The 20,216-nt window shown below is 44.6% G+C and overlaps 1 protein-coding gene across 1 annotated transcript in view; it reads left to right on the top strand.

The window, feature by feature from the left end:
* Nucleotides 1-355: 355 nt before the first annotated feature.
* Nucleotides 356-20,216, top strand: part of TG (thyroglobulin) — a gene marked incomplete at its 3' end in the record, with an annotated part of 36,049 nt that continues 16,188 nt past the window's right edge. Inside the window, exons 1-10 of the mRNA XM_009582416.1 lie at nt 356-422; nt 2,050-2,158; nt 3,071-3,168; nt 3,586-3,789; nt 4,081-4,240; nt 8,522-8,628; nt 9,715-9,858; nt 11,611-11,796; nt 15,815-16,879; nt 18,526-19,113. Of these exons, the coding sequence (XP_009580711.1) occupies nt 356-422; nt 2,050-2,158; nt 3,071-3,168; nt 3,586-3,789; nt 4,081-4,240; nt 8,522-8,628; nt 9,715-9,858; nt 11,611-11,796; nt 15,815-16,879; nt 18,526-19,113 (2,728 nt within the window). The remainder of the gene's footprint in view (nt 423-2,049; nt 2,159-3,070; nt 3,169-3,585; nt 3,790-4,080; nt 4,241-8,521; nt 8,629-9,714; nt 9,859-11,610; nt 11,797-15,814; nt 16,880-18,525; nt 19,114-20,216) is intronic.

Consider the following 20,216-nt stretch of genomic DNA (forward strand, 5'->3'; position numbering starts at 1 on the left):
CTGGCCGGGGTCATGTCAATGTGCTCAGTTTGCAGGTTGGTTTAACTAAGCCCCCCCGCCACCCCCGGGGCCTGCTGCCGCCTGTCTCCTCTCCGATGAGCGGGCTCAGAAGTGCTCCCTGGAGCGGGGATGAGAACCGGCTGAGGGGACCCGCCAGGGCAGTTCCAGGCGAACGGGCCTCTTGCGGTTTTCTCAGAAGCATCGTATGCGTCACTCGCCCGATTTCGTGGCCAGTCTACCAGCGCATGGGTGAGCCCACCCGCGCGACGGTTGCTATAAAAAGGCTGGTGGAGGCTACGTGGGGTGTGCAGGGCTGCCCCGCTGACGGGAGGGGATGGAGCTCTCCCATCACAAGATGGGCTCCATCCCATTTTGCACCCTTCTTTGCTGCTTTATTAGCGTAGCTGCAGCCAATATATTTGGTAAGTACCCTGGTTCTTTTCCTTTGCTTGTGTCCAGTAGTGACTGCGCTCCTGTGATCTTCGTGCTGCTCTGTGTATTGTTCCAACCAAGTAGATAATGATCTTGAATCTTGCACACTGCAAACTTAGCAAGTTATTGTGTGCTGTGCAAACTGAGTTTTGGCTCCAGGTTAAATACAAAGGTATAAGGATGTTTAAATGGTCGAGGTTATCTGAGTTCAGTACACCTGGATTTTGGGTGGAAAAAAAAAGGCTTTCTGGAAGAATAGGCTGGGCTAGAGAAGGAACTTGGGTAAGAAAAGGTGGTGCTGCAGGGATGTGAAGGTCCTAAGGTTATATCTTGTACTTGTATGTGCCATCATCTAATTTAGGCTTGAACCTGAAGATACTGGATAGTCTGAGTGCCGTCCCCAGTTCTTTGGTCTGAGTTTGATAGTCCTGCACAACAAGCAATTTGAATCACTCAATTCATCTCTTAACTTGGATGTCTTAGTAGACCCTCTCTAGCACTGTACACAGGGATCTCCACACGTCCCAGAGCAACTGCCTCAGAGTCACGTTTGAGATGAAAATGGTGAGGTTTTCCTACATGTGGATGTCTATAGGTGAGCTAACCTAAAATCCCTTTACGGTCCCGTGAAAATTTTCACATGGGCTTAAGGGGACACAGTAAAAACTCACAGAAGTGATTGAGAGATCTTAGGTGCACAGAAACCATCTGTGGTTAAAGGAGTCCCTGAGCTGCAAATTATTGGAGGCTGAAAAGTATTCAGAATACTTATGATGTATTTGTACTACTATGTGTGGTCCACTCAGACCAAATACTGGATTACGTGAACTTTACGTGAACCGCTGTAGCTGTGGTTTTGTTTGTTTGCTGTATTTTTATAGAACTAGTCAATGGAATTCATCAAATTTTGAGGATGGGGAAAGTGTCAGATCAACTAATCTGTTCTGTAAAAAAGAACCTACTGAATTTCATCGTTCTCCTAAAACAGCATCCAAATGTGGGTTTGAATGCATTAAGAACTGAAGGATCGACTGTTTTCTTGCTAGGTGGCTTCAGTAGTTGATCGCTTGCCCTGGTAAAAATTGAGAAGTGCTCATAATATGAATTAGCCTGATGCTAACTCCTAGACATTGATTCTTTTCAGGTCTTTCGTGAGATTAAGAAATACCTCTCCTTTTGGTGGAATAGTGAGGGACTTAGCTTCAATAAAAAATAAATACTCAGAAACGTTTATAGTGATGTGTGTGGTTATGGCAAAGGGCTGTTCTGTGGTGATAGCCACAACTAACTCTGAGTACATAGACTACCTCAGGCACCAGAAAATGATAGCTATACCAGTACAGAACAGAGCTGAAGCTAATTAAACACAGGCCTGGGAAAGGGTTCACGAGCATCTCCGTCATGAGCTTATCCTGCAGCTGGCAGCCCAGTGAGTTTGTTCAGTGCTTCCCTGTGCTGTCCCACGCAGAAATGCATGCAAGGAGCGATGGGGAAACAACTAGGGAGGACCCATGAAACTGGGGCTTTCACCACGCAGCGTTGGCACTAACAGGGTTTTGATAAGAACAGGCTTGTGGTGAAACCACCCTTATGTGTTTACCCTCTTGCTGCCTTCAGAGTACCAGACAGATTCCCAACCCTTAAGTCCATGTGAACTTCAGAGGGAAAAGGCTTTTTCAGGAGGAGAAACCTACATTCCTCAGTGCTCAGAAGATGGCCAGTTCAGGTAACTCATCCCTGCTGTTATTCTGCTGTTATGCGACATGACCTGTCATTACTAATGAAAGCTTTAGCTTCAGTTTTGAAGAGCTTCCGTATTGGTGGACTGGAGGGTGGGGGGTGCAGGAGACTGAAAGGACTTCATTGAGCCATGTTGCAGATCTAGCCTCTCCTGAATGAACTCCATGTTGCTGGAAATAATCTCTGGGTTAGGAGGTCAATCTAATATTAATAGGCTAATCTTGGCAGCATTATTTGCATGTTAAATACTTGGTGCAGGTTGTCATGTAATGCAACTGCTGTCTTCCTGCACGTGCTTATGGGTGCGTGGTCTGTGATCACTTTGCCAGCTGCCACGGCTGAGCCAAGTTGACTTGGAGAATTTATGCACCCTGCCGTAAGTGGCACAGTTGGGTTTTCTTTTAAAGGCAGTAAAGGAATTAAAGCACATGGAGAACAGTGGTTTGGAGAGCAGCATGTTGCTTGAAGATGCAAGGAGTTAATGAGTTAAAGCTGAGGCTGAGGGGGAGTGCAAATCATAACGTTGTCTACTATGATCTTACTGTTGTTGCCCAGGGTGTGGGGGACCTAGACCGTGCTAGATTTGACTTTAAAAATGTCTCAAAATGTATGGTAATTCTCAAATACTGAGAATCAGGATTCTGTCCAACCTGCTTGCTTCCTGAATGACTTCAAGTCCCTTATCTGCAATTCCTGAAGACTTCAGAGAATTACTAGAATTAACAACTCCCATCAGGTAGACTTAGAGTCACCAGAAACAGCCCTTTCTGATTCCATTATTTGCAGTGTTAAAGTACTTGAACTTGTTTGGCTTGCTTTATGTCTTGGTTTATGTCCCATACTGACTGAGGACTCTGTCACTAACAAAGTAAAATACGTAACTTGTGATCTCCTTCAGGACGGTTCAGTGCAGTAGGAATGGTCTTTCCTGTTGGTGTGTGGATGAGAAGGGCATTGAGGTACCTGGCAGCAAACAGAATGGATATCCCGTATCTTGTAAGTCACAAGTTTCTATTTTTGTTCAGATTGGGTAAAGAGCCATTTAAATCTGCATTTGAACTGCTGAAATCAAGAATAGGTTTGCCCTGGACTTTGAGGGATTTGTTTGTTGTCATTTGCTGGGGTTTTCTAGTGGAAGTTCTGGAGTTTCTTTGGAGCTGATCATGGAAACCTGTATGGTCTGTATTCATGAAGGTCACAGTAATGTAAATCATGAATGCAAGATCAACTTAGTGTATTGTGGTGGGTTTCTGTATACCAATTTTCATGACCTCAAGTCCATCAGTGTCCTTATGCCACCTGGGTGGCAGAATCAGAACTTGCAGCTCTGAGAAAACTCAGATGTTGTCTTAATAAATGATTCAGTGCCCAACAAGTACCTTCCTCGAGCAGTGCCCCTCTCTGGTACCACAGGTTTATCCTTTTGCCAGCTGCAAAAGCAGAGGATCTTGGTCAGTCGCTACATCAACAGCAGCAGCATCTCCTACATCCCTCAGTGCCTGGATTCAGGGGCATTTGACCCGGTGCAGTGTGACACGGAGCTGGGTCAGTGCTGGTGTGTAGATCCAGAAGGAATGGAGATTTATGGCACCAGGCAGAGAGGAAAGCCAACGCAGTGTAAGTAAAATTCAACAAAACAGTGGGTTTTGTAGAGTGGGAAGGTTTGGTGTGAATCAAAGGTGGTAGATCAGGAGCTTGGACACTGCAGCCTATGCTTACCCTACAGAAGTATAGGTGCTTTACTACGAATTTAAGTCTCTGTTTCCTTTTGTTATAAAGAGAATATGAGGTACCTAGGTGTCCATATTCAATGTAATGAATCTAACTCCCTTCCAAACCATGGGACGGCTACTCAGCTGTTCCTGGGAAGTTAAAACACCAGTAAACATTACTTTTTTTCCCCATCAGGTCCGGGGAGCTGTGAGATCCGAGACCGTCGCATTCTGCATGGCTTTGGGGAGAAGAGCCCACCACAGTGCTCAGCAGATGGAGAGTTTTTGCCTGTCCAGTGCAAGTTTGTCAACACTACAGACATGATGGTTTTTGATCTTGTTCATAGTTATAACAGGTAAGAGTGTAGGTTTCTGAAACAGGGGGGCAATCCTGCATACCTCTTCAAGTCAGTGTCTTACCGCATTTTTTTTTCTACTTGAAGCCCTTCTTCTGTGACCCCATATGATGTTATTTTCTGTTAGTGAATGGACCAAGTAAAAAACTTTTTCTTCTGAATTAAATTTTCTCATTTAGAAAAGCCCGATATTCCATCCCTGCAGTCTAATCAGCGTGTCCTTACACAGCAGTGGATACCACATTGTGATCTGTATTTGGAAAAGTAGCCAGGGCTACCTTTCAGACAGACACACAACAGCAAATGAGATAAATGCTAAAGGGAGAGAGGAATTCAAATGTATATATGACGTAGGAAAGATGATTCCGTATGGGAGATGAAAACAGATGGACAGACGGACAAGTGGCAACATGCAAAGAGCAAGTTCCATGTGACGGTGGGAAACTCTCGTCCATTTAGGCAGTGCAGGGTTGCCCTCACAGGTGAACCAGCAAGCGATGAACTGGCGTGCTGACATACAGACTGGCTTTTGGTGGTTGGAGCGGGCTGGGGAAGACTTCAAAACTCTGGATCAAGTGCTTGTCCGTGGGAGCAAGAAGCTGTTGTCCTGTGGAGGAGCTGGGAATTAGTGCTCAGGTGGAGAAATAAGGGATGGACAAGGGGAACCACAGGGAGAGGAGCTCATTTCGGTGCAGGTATTCAGACACTCCAGAGAAGCCTTTTGGTCTCTTGCGAAGCGCCGTTATCTTGGCATCTCAGCCAACATATTTCTCCGGTGGAGGGCAGTGGAGTAAATGTAATGTCTCATTCTGACTTGGCTCTGTATAGCAAAGGCATTTTATTGTAAATGTCAATGTTGCTGTTTTGAGGGTTTTCCTTTTTAATTTAAGCAAAACTGAAAGGCAGGCCCAAATGCAGAGTGCAAATTTGTCAGAGCTTCGGGAGAGGTTATTTTGACAAGAGCGAAGTAATTTCGCTGTTTTGTTTGTTAGCCCGTGGAGTGTTGAAATTCTAAAAGAGCAATTACAGAGGAGAAAGCAGTGCTTTAAGTTAACATTTTTTTCCTCCTATTGGGAAATTTGTCTGCAAAGGCCTGTGAGATTGGGCTTTTCTTGTGGCTGTGTCATGTAATTAATCACAGCAGGATCATTTCACTCCCAGCTGTCTACCTTTCTAATTATGGCATTGACTTAACCCATTACCATCATATCTGAGTATCTGAGGTCATGAATATATTAGTTTTCACACTATTCCTGCCTGAAATGTCATTATCCTGGCCCATAAACAGGAGGCCAGAATACAGAGTTGAAGGGATGAATTCCACAGCGAAGGACTATAGCAGAACAGGGATTTAAACCCGTATTTTATGTTCACGTGGAACCAATGGAGCAACTTTGGTTCCACAGACTGATTTTTGAAATCTAGACATGTCAGACTAACTCCCTTTCCACATTGTTTCCTTACACCTCTATAAATATTCCAGAATAAATCAGTATGTTAAAAAAAATAAATGGAGAAATTCAGGAGCTTAGAGCTAAGACTTTCCCAAAAGGAAGACTTTTGGAAAGAAAGGTGACCCCAGGTTTCCTGCCTCACCCTGGCGACTTGGCTGCTCTGACTTATTTTATACGGACTGTGCCCGGGTCCTGCTTGGATGGGCAGCCATATAGAAGGCCCTGTAGCAGACTGGGGAGAAAGATCAAAAAATCAAAAGTCGAGGAGGATCTTTTTACTTTCTTGCTATAATTTTCATCAGGCTGAAGAGCTTGTGTCAGTGTCTTTATCCCAGCTCACTGGGCGTTCTGTCCTATTATGTATTATTTTGTTGACAATGGAAAAAAACCTGATTTGGTTTTCTCCCTCTGTTCCTGAGTAGTCAATGAGAAAGGCAGCTATAACTTGAGCTGCACATAGAAACATAGGAGGGTTTACTTGCAAACCTGCTTTTGAAGATCAGTAATGAGTTATCTTTGCTGGAAACCAAAAGCAGAGAAGAAAAGGTCAACAACCTCACATTTATTTACTTTCCCATATTTTTGAGTGCAAGCATTCTTGTTGAAACACATGGATACACTATAAATTTATCCATAACTTAAACGTAGTCATCTTTCCTTCAGCCGTTGTTTTGGACTGGGTCTGATAGGCGAGGTACTCTGTATCATGACTTCTCATCTCGGGGGCTGTGATTAAAAAAAGGCTGAGAAAAGAAAAGAAGCGGTAGGAAGTGAGTTTTCCAAGTAAGGTGAGAAAAGTTCTGTTCTCTTGTTTGTGTGGGCCTAATTTATATCCGTTTGTACTTTATTTAGCTGTACTCTCAACTTGGAACAAAAATACCCAGAATGACAGGATATGACTACACATCTGCCCCATATAAAAGTCGTATAATTATGCATGTGACTTCTTAACGATGAGGATGAAAGAAAGCAGCATGCAGAATTTTTTCATTGCATCCTGTTTCACTCAGCTAGATGTTGAGATGCTGAGGTGATGAGTTCCAAGGACATGAGCAGTGCAGAGGTCTGCCTTTGAATATAAGAGCATTGCTCTCCTAAGAAGAGAAAAGATCGTTTTCCTGATTAGGCAGTGGCCAGTGCATGATAGTTTAGGGGAGCAGAAAGCTCTTGAAATGCCCCAAGCCATTTATATCCTTGTGTACGTAGAAGACCATAGAAAGATGGCATTTAGCTGTTTGTATCTTAAATTGCATTGTTTTAATGCTGACAGAAGTCCCTTTGTGCCCTGAAATATGACATTTTGATTGCTTTTAGCATGCCAGTGTCAAGTGGAGGGAGTCAGTGGGCTTTTAATTTGAAGACGTGGGAGAGTGCCGGAGCGAAGCAGTGCTACGCAGGGACGTGCAAGCTCTGAGACAGGAGCACAACCCCGAGGTTACCAGCCCCTTCCTCTGCCAGGGGTTGCTGTTGCTTCGTGCATTCCCCAGCTTGCGCTTTGACCTACTGAGAGAGCAGTAACGGCTTCAGCTCTCCTGGCAAGAGGCAGCAGAGCTCTCAGGAAGACTCTTGTAGGTAGCAAAGGGCCATTACTCCACTCCTCTCATCTGACCGCTGGCTCTGAGCCAGAGAAGGGTTTCGCTGCGTTTCTCAGGGGCGCTGCCGACTGCCTGTGCCATAGAGCAGCCCTGAGGCTGCAGGAGGGTGGCACTGGAGCTGAGGCTGGTCATAGCCCCAATTTCACAGAGTTGCAGTTAAGTGCTTTGGCACATCAACCTGTTTCCTAGCTGATCATGGCCTAATCTACCATTACGCTTACTGCTAAGTGTCCTTCCTTGGTAAAAACCTACTTTGTGTAATTTGCTGAATGTCTTGAGCAGAAAATTCCATTTTCCTGTTGTTAGATTTTTCCCAAATAAGCCACATGCAGCTGGGACTCCAGACCTTTACGGTATTTCAGGGTAAGGGTATGTGTCTGTAAAATAATATGATTGTTTTGGAACTTGGCAAAATTGTTCTGCTGATCATATTGCCTGAATCTAGAAAACCTTATCTTCTGTTTGCTTGGAGAAACCCTAGGGTGTCTGTCAGTTAAGATCACATTTATTATGTTTTTTCCAATTCTGACCCTATTAAGTTTGCTTCCTAAATCATTGCTTTGCTAGAATCTGGCTGTTGTTACTCCTAGAATATTATACTGGAAACCGGTGTCTCTGATCTCCAGAAGTAAGAGTCAGTCTTACTTGTAACATGTTAAAACCCCTTTCTCCTGAATCTGTTCAGCCATGCTCTCAAAATGAAAAACATTAGTGAGGGTTTTATCAGCTTTTGTGCTTAATTCAGTGCAGAGGCGTACGTAGCATGTAGGGTAGAGGAAGCAACCTGTATGTTTAGGCACTCTGCCATTCTGTGCAGATTTGTGGAAGGAGCTAATGAACGGGTGTTGTAATAACATTAAGCCAACGTCTGTCTATTTTACACTTTTTGACAAGCTTTCAAAGGTGAGAATAGAATTGAAAATGAGTGTTAGGTTCTGGGTACTTGCTTAGGAAGAGTCAGAAATCTATCTGAAGGGAGATCTTATTGTCCTGTGTTTGCTTAAAAAATTGTGCTTAAAAAAATGGCATTTAGGAGACCTGTTAGCCTGCTGAAACACCGGTTTGGATCATGTCAGAGTCTGGTTGCCACAAGGAGACCGAAGGGCTTTGTAATGGCTTTGTGCTGTGCGGACATCCTTGCCGTACAAATTAGGGAGGAAAACACAGATGATGCTTTGCTGTTGTCGATGTGCCTCTCCGGGCTCTTCACAGGAGGCTGCTTTTCCTTCCAGGGTTCCAGAGGCTTTCCAAACATTCAGCTCCTTGCGGAAGACATTCCCAGAGGTCTCTGGGTACTGTTACTGTGCGGACAGCCTGGGGAGAGAGCTAGCAGGCACCGGTAAGTACCCTCCAACATCTGATCCTTTAACTTGAGCGGGTTTGAATTCCCGAGGGAAAGGGCCAAATAACAACTATCGGTCTTCAGCTTCATTTGGGACTTCAGCTTCATTCTTACAAAGGGTAAGACCACTGTGACCAGTGTAGTGCCTATGGGAAAGACTGGAGCTCACTGGTGAAATCCCACCCTTAGGAGCAGCGCTTCAGTCAGCAGCGAATGGCATTGCTGCCCGGGAGCAAATCCTGTCCTTTCTGGGATGGAGGAATAAGATTTCTGAATGCCCAACCTCTGCCTACTCTAGAAAGCTGCCTCGTATTCAACAAGTCCAATTAGCAAATGCAGGGGAATATAAAGGGCCTGGAGAGTGAAGTATTTTCTTCTTGCTCAGGTAGAATCATGCAAAGGTTTGGGTTAGAAGGGACCTTTAAAGGTCATCTAGTCAAACCCCCCCGCCATGGGTGGGGACATCAGATGGTCCTTCCTTTTCTCTCATAACCTCAAGATACCTTTTAGGCATGTTAATAGTTGATGGGACACTTTAGAAGAAAGAATTTTTTTTCCAACGAAGAGGAATGAGGAGCTTTAGGACTTCCAGCTCCTCCTCCTTAGACACTGTGGTTTTAAAAATTAAAACAAAGATGAGAACTTCAACATTTAATTCCCACAAGGGTGAGAAGTTCTCAAAAAATTTGTGCACTCAGGGAAACTACTACGCGTCTTTTTTTTTTTTTTTTTTTTTGTTATACGACCAAAATGATTGGGAATTGTTTTTTAGTAACGTCAGTTTCTAAAATTCCATCAATCTACTGCAGACTGAACCTAACAAAACCACAGCACAGTGCCAGTTACTGGATGTTCCTCCTGCTTGTTTTGGTAGATATCAAGACATGAAGATAATGACTGGGCACTCGGCAGTGGGTTATATGGTGTGGTGCATTAGGGTTATGTGGTATAAGTTCACATTTGGCCTGTTTAGAGGACTGGTTTTTCTTTTTCCTGATAGGCTTCCAAATCTGCTACTCTGGTGTAAAGCAGGTGACTTCAGTCTTAAACCCAGGCTCTGTGCTAAAAGTCTCTCTTTCCCAGGCCTGGAACTGCTGCTCGATGAAGTTTACGACACAATTTTCTCTGCGCTGGAGCCTGCCCGCATGTTCTCGGAGACCAGCATATATCGGATCCTGCAGAGGCGGTTTCTGGGGGTTCAGCTAGCTACCTCTGGCAAGTTCAGATGTAAGTAGCACCGAGGTGACACCTTGTAAATAAGGTGACAATTATATGTGACAGCTGCCCTTGGGGAGAGTTGTTCTAGGAGTCTCTTGCACTAAAAGCATATAATATCACAGCTTCAGTGCAAGAATCAAGGTCCCTGAATTGCAGCTGACTTTTAATCTCTGGATTGTATATTCTTGTCAACAGATTGTACATGTCCTCTGATCTGCGCTTTCCCATGCACTTGAAGTTTGTGTTAGTTGAAAGCCCATGAACTCTCTGTATCTCTTGTCTTGAGATTCTGGAGATGGATCTGATGATTTATTAAATTAAAAGCCTGAGAAAATGCTCCCTAATTTATGGGGGTAGACTCAGAAATAGGAAGGATCTTACATTGGCCACAAGACACTCGATCCCCAGGAGGCTACGCAAGAGTTTGTAGTGCCTTAGCCAGCAAGGCTGAACTTCTGCATCTGCCCTTGGGTCCGTTCCCTCCCCGGTCGGGGCAGGCAAATGGGGAGAGAGTTCCTCTGCCTACGGGCCGTGAACTCTCTAGGACAGGAGGTCAGGTACCTCCTTCACTCTCCTACGCCAGAGCCCAAGAGAATTGCCTTGGCTGGGGGGAGTTTGAACCCCCTGGTGTGATCCTTCATCTTCCCATCCAAATTCCTTTGGCATTGTTGTCCTCGCTAAGGAGCTGCATCACCAGAGATACTAAGCAGATACTGATGTAAGTCTTCTGGCCACATAGTCACACGGTTTTTCTATTTCTGGGACAAGCTGATCATTCTGGGGAGTCTGGAAAGCATGTCCCCCCTCCCACTGCACAGTGTTGTGCAATAAGCTCTGACTGCAGCTGGGGATCCAGCGGCTGTCGGCAGAGATGAAGCTGTAACAGCCACAAGATGGAGATGTGATCACGTTCCTCAGCCGCTGACAGGGACTGCTTTGGTGACTTACCCAGATCTCACGCCACCACCTGAAGTCACATGCATTAGGAAAGTTGTCAGACTTCCATGATGAACAGGTTGCTCTGATGTGATGCTCTTGCTGCCTCAACCTGGTAGCTAAGTGTAGCTGGAAAGCTCTTGAAGGTGAGAAATGTTTAGGCTGTAGGATTGCACGTTTATATAAACAAGGAAAATTTCTGTTGGAAGAGTGGAGTCTAGTATTGGAGAGATCATAACTCAGAAAATTTGCTTTATGGAGTTTTGGCTCCTCTGCCATTAAGGTCAGTTTGTCAGGAATAGGGTCTTCAGATCCCTGCGGAGGGAAATGAAAGAAATTGGGTGGTCCCAGACCAAGTCTCCACAGTCAGGTGCAGATCTTTTGCAGGAGCAATGCCTTGTTCTCACCAGAAACACTGATCCTTATTGGCGTCTTGGTCTCCCAAGCTGCACATCTATCTCTATTGACCAGCTTTGCATTTGCATTAAGGGCCAGAGCTCACCTAGCCTCCAGCATGGCTGCCAGCAGATGCTGCTGCTCTGCCTACCCATGACTATGGCTGAAAAATGTGTTGAGGTTTTATTTTCTGTTTAGTTTTCAGAAATGATACCTACAGCAGAAAACCCTGCGGCCAATTCTCCAGGGGAAAAGAGGATGGAGAATTTGTTGCATTTTGGGCTGGTACTTGAAGTTTCACTGAAAACAGTCAGGAAATTAAATTTTATTTTTTATTTTCCCCCCAAAATAGTCAAATGATGGGCTCAAGCAGAGGTGACTCTGAAACTTTAAGCTTTCCCTCCTTAACGCATACTGTTTTTCTTCCAGGCCCCTCAAAGTGTGAGGTTGAGCGGTACGCAGCCCTGCGTTACCAGCACGCCTACGTGCCGTCTTGTGATGCTGATGGGAGCTACGCGCCAGCCCAGTGCCAGCAGGGAGGACAATGCTGGTGTGCGGACGCCAAAGGGCAAGAGGTCCAGGGCACAAAGAGACGAGGCCAGCCCTCGGCCTGCGGTATGTATGAGGTTTGGAAAAGGAAGAACAAGGACATCTTTTGTGTTCATTTACTCAGTCCAGTCTGTGTGCATCACTTCTATTTTTCTTGGAAAAATCAAAGGGAAATGGGGGCAACAATTTGATGCTAATTGTCGAAGCGTGGTGCAAATGCCAGCCGTTGCCCTTCGGAGCTTCCTCCAGCTGGTGTCTGCGAGGGACCAACCTTGGTCTGTGGGAGATGTAGGAAGAGAACAGGAGCTAACAAGCACCGTTGCCTTGTAGATCCATGTATGCTCCAAATTCAAGCCAGGCCTGTTCACCTTCCCTCTCCAAACACTTCATCCACTGCGGGAATTTTGTCTTTAGAAAGAAACCTGAAGGACCAGTTCCCTTCTCGGCTCTGACAGATTCTGGTGTTCAAAAACTGGGATTGAAAAACCTCCCTGGGGTTAAAAGCCCCATTCTAATAAATTATTAAATATCATATTCCTTTTATTTTCCTTTATGACCTTTGTTTAGCCTTTTAGTTTTGCGTACAGCAAGGCTTTTCTCTGCAGCTGTATCAGTCGCTTGACTCCAGGGGCTGGGGCGTTACGTCAGAATATCTGGGATAATATAAGGAAGCCAGTGATGGTGGTTTTGGGTTTTACCTCCTTCCTTTGGTGAAATGCTATGGAATTTCTAAGGCATCTCTCATCCCGAACATTTTTTTTCCCATCTCTGTCACTGCATATTTGGCCATGAAAATTGCCAAATCCAGTAAAAAACCCCCGAACAATTCGGAAAAGGTGTATGGTTTGGGCTTTGAGAGATTTCATTAAGAAGACACCATTAAATCAGTGCCCCAATTGGAAATGACAGCAGAAATGTCAAAGGGCCGGAGGGGAGGAGGAAAGTTAAAAACCTTCACTCCGAAGCGCGCTACCTAAATATTCAGGATTGCGCTGGAGGGCTGGGGGAGAACAAGATCTTAATGCGGGGGCCGCCTTTGGGGAAGGTAATTGCTCTGTCTGCGAGATGCAGTCTTACCACGCAGATAGAGAAGGAGGAATCTACCCTGGGTGTCACGGCTGCAAGTCGCTCGGAGTGCTCTGGGCACCGACAGGCTTACGGTGAAATGAAAATATTAGCATGCCTCGAGGCTGATCACCAAGGATATTGCAAGGGAACCTCTGAGAGGCCTCGCCATATGTTGAGACTGGTTGTTTTCTCTTCGAATGTGCTTTGCTGAGCCCTCCTGATGATTTTTTTTTGGGGGGGGGCGGGGCGGGCAATGACTTGAGGCGGCTTGCAGCTTTTATTGGCGGACTCAGGAAATTTAAGCAAGGAAAAATTTCTGCAGAGGTTTTGCAGACTAACTCCCGAGAACATATTTCATGAGGATATAGCTGCATGCCATGTGCGTGTCTCCAGTTCTGCTCTGTTTTATTTCTCTTTAATATCTTCGACTCTCACACTCAGCAGCGTGAACACTGGAGGAGGCAGAGATGTAGGTGTGGGCAGCATGTCAGGTACTCGCATGACCTGGGGCACCAGGCAGTCCTGACAGGGACATGATCCTTTTCAGACCTTTACAGTAAATTCACTCCAGCAGCGCTTTTCTGTTTATTCCTTCTCACTCTGCTTTGACTTGATTCAACAGTGGGTAGGAGGGGAGAGCTTTTAAAGACCATGATCCTACATTTGTTTCGTATTAACATACTTGCGGGATTGTGGCTTACACTAATTTATTGGTCCCCAGAGGAAAGTTCTTCATCCCTCTTACCAAGAGCCAATACTGAAAACAGAAGGGGCCCATCCTACAGAAAATGCCTTTACAAAGGAACCACTGTGAGGGACCCTGAGCCCCTGCCAGGACCTGCAGAGCAGGACAAGGGTGCGAAAGGAAGAATAAGAAAGATACTGATCACAGAGCCTCAGATTACTTGCTAATCTATTTTAGCAGCTTTAAAGATTTCCAGCTTTTATCCTTACTGTTACCAGGATTTATAACTGCTTTATCGTATTGCCTGAATGTGGAATAAATGGGGATGGGGCGGGGAGCCCAAGGGAGGCCATGCTGGAGCAGACCAAAGCTGTTTTTCCACCATCCTGTCCCCTTCAGGGACGGCAGTGGTGCTTAGGGAGAAAGCGTGAGAAATATGGGAAATGCGTATAGGTTCCATATATCCTCCCTGTTGCCTGCAGGCTGGGGAGTCCCCAGACTGGAGGCTGAACGCAGATCATTGTGTTCAGCACTCCTCTGTAGAGCCATCTTCCAGGGATTTGCCTAATTGCTCTTTAACCTTTTATCCTTCCTAGCGTCCTCTGGCAATAAATTTCATTCTAATTCCTGTACTGTGAGAAATACTGAATAATAATTGTCTGTTGTGAATGATGTGGAGAATCCTGGTTTTTAAAAACCTTTATCATATTTTTTTGCCAAAGCTGAATAGTTTCTCTTACTGGAAAAGCTGTTCTGTCCTCAAAATATTTTTGCATCCCTTCCCTATAATTCTGCTGCTTTTCAAGGAAAGGTAACCGTGTGGCACATGATTCAAGCTGCTGCGTGCATTCCAGAGATCCAGTCAGTGCCATAACCATCCTGTCTGTGTCTTTATATGTACTAAGTCTTTCTTTTTTTGATGTCTTTTGAGCCTTAAGCTGACATTTTCAGAGGTCCTTCTTCAGTGATGATTGCATCCTAATGTCATGGTTTAACTCCAGCCGGCCACTGAGCACCACCCAGCCGCTCACTCACTCCCCCCAGGTGGGATGGGGGAGAGAATCAGAAGGGTAAAAGTGAGAGAACTCGTGGGTTGAGATAAAGACAGTTTAATAGGGAAAGCAAAAGCCGCGCACACAAGCAAAGCAAAACAAGGAATTCCTTCACTACTTCCCATCGGCAGGCAGGGGTTTCGCCATCTCCAGGAAAGCAGGGCTGCATCACGTGTGACGGTTACTTGGGAAGACAAACGCCATCACTCCGAACGTCCCCCCCTTCTTCTTCTTCGCTCAGCCTTATATGCTGAGCATGACGTCATATGGTATGGAATAGCCCATTGGCCAGCTGGGCCAGCCATCCTGGCCACGCTCCCTCCCAGCCCCCCGCGCACCTGGCAGGGCACAGGAAAATGAAAAGTCCTTGACTAGCGTAAACATTACTTAGCAACAACTAAAACATCAGTGTGTTACCAACATTCTCTTCATACTACATCCAAAACACAGCACTAGGAAGAAATTTAACCCTATCCCAGCCGAAACCAGGACACTTAACTTGGAGGCACTGCTGTCTGTGTATGAACATAGAGAAGGGGCTGGATGCAGACACACCTGTGACAGAGCTCGGCCCAGGTTGTGGGTGGCCAGGGACACTGTTGGTACCGTCAGTACCCTGACATTTGACTATTTCTGTTGAAATTTTGTATTTTTTTCCTTTAGAGCTCATTTGTGAATGGCATCTAGTCCTTAGCACTCTATTACTGCTAATTTTAACAGTTTCTTTTCAAACCTCTTGTAATGAACGCTTCACTATGAAACTGAAGATCTAGGTAGGAAGCCTCCACAAATTCCTCATTAATGGGCATTGGTTAAAATAACTCTCTGTTTTTCTGCAGTCTGTTTCTTTTTCTTAGGTTCACATATTGCGCCTGGATCATCGGAGGTTTTCATTAAAAGCAGGCATCCTACTAGACAGTTAACATATTTGGAAAAGGCTTTATTCGTTCTGTCAGCCATAGGAACAGGAATTAAGATTTACATGATTTATATTGGGAAACAATAGAACCAGAAAAAGACTACAGAGCAGACAACTCAGACGTGGTGAAGGAATGTTTCCTTTCACTTTGTGTCTTGACTGAAGAATTTTATTTATAGAACATGTTCAACAACAGTTCAAATTTCCTTATTAATGTGTGTGATGTATAGTTGAGGAACTAGAGTCAGGTTAAACTACAATTTTATGTGGTTTCTGCCAAGACTGTTTCAAAGATAGCCATAGAGTTACAGGTTTTGGAAGTTCCAAAATTTGCATTTTTTTTTTTTAACCTTTGTCTAGGTGAAGAACAAGTGTGCATCTCTGAGAGACGACAGGCCTTGTCAAGGATCTTTTATGGCCCTGCTGGGTACTTCAGTCAGCCCAATTTGTTTTCCGTGCCAGATACGCAGTTGGAAAAAATAGCCGGCTTCTCAAGACCCTGCCCTCCCTCCTTCAAAGAGCTGTTTCTAGACTCTGGATTGTCATCCCCAGTTGCACAAAGCCCATATGTCAGCCAGATTCCTGGGCTAGAAACCACCCTTAGTGAAGCCATCACGGGGATGTTCCCATCAAGGGAACTGGCTCAAGTGGCACTGCAATTTACTGCCAATCCAAAGCGTTTCCAAGAAAACCTCTTTGGAGGAAAGTTCTTGAAGAATTTAATCCAGTTTAACTTCACAGGGGCACTTGGCACTAGTGGGAAATACAGCATTGGCCATTTTTTCCCACAGGAGGATGTGGCAGAGAGGGATAACGGCCAAGGCCTTCTGGAATCAGCTGAGGCATTTTCATTGGAGGTATCAAAGGGGAGCTCCATTTTGAGTAAACCTCTTGTAGGCAGCTTTGGCCGCACAGTAACTCTCCAGGACAATCAGAATATGATGAAATTCCTTTCCTCTCTTCTGGAACTACCAGAGTTCTTCACTTTTCTTCAACAAGTGATTTCTGTCCCCAAAAGCGTTGCTGAAGATTTAGGTGAAGTGGTGAAACTAGCATTGGGATCCGAAGACTGTGGTGAAGAGCCAAGGGACCTGTTTGTTCCAACATGCACCAAGGAGGGGAGGTACGAGGAAGTTCAGTGCTATGCAGGAGAGTGCTGGTGTTCAGATACTTCAGGTAAGGAAGTTCCAGGCTCAAGAGTTCAAGGCAAACGTCCAAGGTGTCCCACTGATTGTGAGAAGCAAAGGAGAAACCTGCAAAACTTGAAGCAAAGCCTGCCTGCGGGATCAGATCTTTTTATTCCCTCTTGTACCAAGGATGGAGACTTTCTGCCACGTCAGTGTTATGGGACAAATTGCTTCTGTGTTGATTTGAATGGCAAGACTATTCCAGGAATAAGGGGAATCGCTGGAAAGCCGATGCAGTGTAAGTCCTAGGGACTGGGAATTTAAAAAGGCTTCCTTATTGTGTTGAAATTTTGTGATTCTTTCTTCATATCTGATTATATCTGGAAATGTATGGATGATGTATACAAACAATATTGTCCCCTAACAGGAAAGCGAGTCAGCCCTACAGTTGCAGGGCTGCAGGGGAATAGTGGGAAATACAGTGTATGTAAACCTTGATATCCTAAATCTTAACGACGGTCCCCTCTTCTTTCAGGGGGTTAGGGTAGGCACACTCAAAACAGAAGAGTCTGAGGTCTTGCCTTGTTGAAGAGCATGTCATTGGCGTCTATCTCTACTTAAGTATGTAGCTAGTGTGTATAACATCTGTGATGCCCATGAGACCTGGAGCATCTGCGTAACTGACTGACCCATGCCAAGTGAAAAAGGCCTTTTACTTCCAGGACCAAGTCACCTGGGCATGGTCACCGGCTCATCCTTGTCCTGAGAACTGAAGAACTTCAGTGCCTTAAACCATGAACCTTTTAGTCTTTTAGCTCAAGAATATATCCTCAGCTTGTTAGGATGTCACAGGAGTCCAAACATAGGAGAGGGATTCAAAGGCTAATGGATTTCTCATAAGGTCATGCAGTCAGGCCAGAAAAGTGAGTCGCAAATGACTTGTCAGACATCAATTTGGCATTGCGACTTGCTTATAGACTATGAACTGCTTCTTCTGCCCTTCTAGTAATGTAATACGAAGGAAGAAGAAAGCACATAGGCTAGGGGTATTTGTCTTTCAAGTTTCTGTGAACTGAAAATGGCACATCAACAGGGAGAACAGACCAAGAGAAGAGCCTGCTTCTCATTTTGGAAGGAATAGCAGAGTATTCAGCAGGTGATAGTGGTACATAGTGAAGGAGCTCCTTTGAACAGCAGTTTACAGAAGTAGTGGGGAACTTATCGCAATGATCTGAATTGGAAGGGGATTTATATCTAACAACCCATCTGTAGTGCAATCAAAAATAAAAAGGTTCATAATTCTCTGGTGCTCAAAAGGAGAAGAGCTCCTATGTTTTGCTAGGTTTGTAGAGCTGCTTGGTGGCAAAATGAAATTTGGCTCTGGAGAGGGCAGAAAAGGCTTCAAAACCAAACTCACTCCACCATTTTGAACAATGATATTTTTATATTCAGCTGCAATATTCAGTAGAGAATAGGAAGAGAGAACAACAGAATCTGAAAATTCTGGTTAGATCCAAGGGGAAATAAAATCAGTATTATCCTACTATTCAGATGGTTGCTTTTGCAGGGATTGGCTGAATAAGAATTAACTGCCAGATTACCAAGTGTATCTGAACATACCTAGTTGGTGTGAACAGATTCAGGAAGGCATTTAGTGGCATCAAGCACCTATCCCCCCCCCGGAAGAACTACAGGCACCTAATGTGCTCAAATATTTTAAAAAAATCGTATCTATATGCATCTTTCAGTGCTCACATTCCTTCGGAAATTTTACCCTGGTTTAGCATGGGAGCTTAATAGTACTGGCCCTCTTAATAACAAGCCAGAAATATTCTTGTTAGTGTTGGGATAAGTGACAAAGTTTTAGTAATGGTGTTATAGTACTAGTATTGTATATCTTCAGTGCATTCGTAAGACATGCTGTGCATGTTTTCTTTTTCCCAGGCCCAAGTGCTTGCCAAGTAACAGCTGGTCAGGAGTTCCTAAAGGCTGTGAAACTCCTGTTGTCAGATCCAGGCGCCCTGGCTCAGCTCTCCAGCATTTACCTCCCGCAGTGCGATGCTGATGGTGCCTGGAGGCAGGTGCAGTGCAGTGGACCTTCTGAGCAAGCCTTTGAGTGGTACGAAAGGTGGATTGCAGAGAACAATGAAGGCAAACCCCTGCCCCTCGCTAATCTATTTAACATCATAACTGGATATAAAGAGGCATCTTCCAAAGGCTTTTCAGCTTTTATTAAAGCTTTGTATGAGGCTGGGCACCAGAATGTCTTCCCAGCATTCACCACGTATTCCTCCTTCACTGATATCCCACCTGAAGTGCTGGAAGGAAACGTGACCTATGCATCTGAGAACATTTTACTGGATCCATATACATTCTGGCAGCTTCTGAATGAGCAGTTGACCTATTACCCAGGACCCTATACTGATTTCAGCGCTCCATTAAGCCACTTTGAACTTCGTGATTGTTGGTGTGTTGATAGCAAAGGAGAAGAGCTGCAAGGAACAAAGACAGAAGTGAACCAGGTCCCAGCATGTAAGTAACAGAATTTCTGGCACATAAGTAGCAGTGTTTCTGGTCTTTGCTTCTATGCCACAAGAGGAAAGTCTTTCAAGTTCTGTGAGGTATGAGACAATGACTTGTCGGAAAGTTCGTCAATACTGCCATTGTTGCTGGCCACCAGAGGTGGGGTAACTCATTTTTGGTAAATAGTTGTGTCTCAGCTTTGGGAATAAGGAGGACTAAAGTTCCACATCAAGTTTGTGTAGATTTTATAATTTGGAATTTGGACATATAATGCTTTTACAGAAGATACTTAACCAGACCACAAAGGACACTTTGAAGTTAGAAACAGTGTGTGAAGAGTTGTATGGAAAAATCACGATTACACTGTGATGTAAATGACTTTCAATAATGTCTTAAAATGAGGCAAGAGGTATTTTCTTTACTGTTTCTTACTACGCAGTCAAGAGTAACAGGTATCACCTAGAAGTCACTAGGAGAAGAGTGAGGCCAGCAGTGAAGTTTGGTAAGCCCTCTGTCTAGACATCTCCACCAAAGCTGTTGGGCCCTTTTTGGGGTTACTTCAACAGATGACCTATATTATAAATGTAGTCACTAAAACCATTCTCATCACATAGTAATTTTCCAGCTGGGAGGAAAAGACAGGACAATGAATGGCAAACTTCCAAATGGGCAAGGAGTGCTGGAGATGCCAGTCTTGTGGGCAAATGGGGAATGAAGGAGACAAAGCAGATTAGCAGAGAGTTATTTTAGTGGAGAAGCTTTCACTAAGCTGGTTTGGTGTGTTGAATTGCCATATTTGAGTCAGTAGATGTACAGAGAAGACAGGCCAAGTGTCAGGTGCCCGTCTGGATCCAAGGGATATATCTTCAGTTTCCTTTCTCACTCTTTTCTGATTATCCACTTTTTTAATGACAGTGACTGAGGGACAGTTCTGTAGAGACATATAACTTCATTTGTAACCAATGATGAGGAGGTAAGTTAAAATTATCAAGGCTTTGGCCCAAGACCTGGAGAATGTTTGGGTGATTCCTGGTACTCTTGGACTCTTGCGGTTGTATAGCTAAGTGTTGACGGGTCTCGTTCACTTGCTTCATTAAGCAATTCAAAACTGA

Source organism: Fulmarus glacialis, unplaced genomic scaffold (genome assembly GCF_000690835.1).
Source record: "Fulmarus glacialis isolate BGI_N327 unplaced genomic scaffold, ASM69083v1 scaffold14787, whole genome shotgun sequence".
In the NCBI taxonomy this organism is placed as follows: domain Eukaryota; kingdom Metazoa; phylum Chordata; class Aves; order Procellariiformes; family Procellariidae; genus Fulmarus; species Fulmarus glacialis.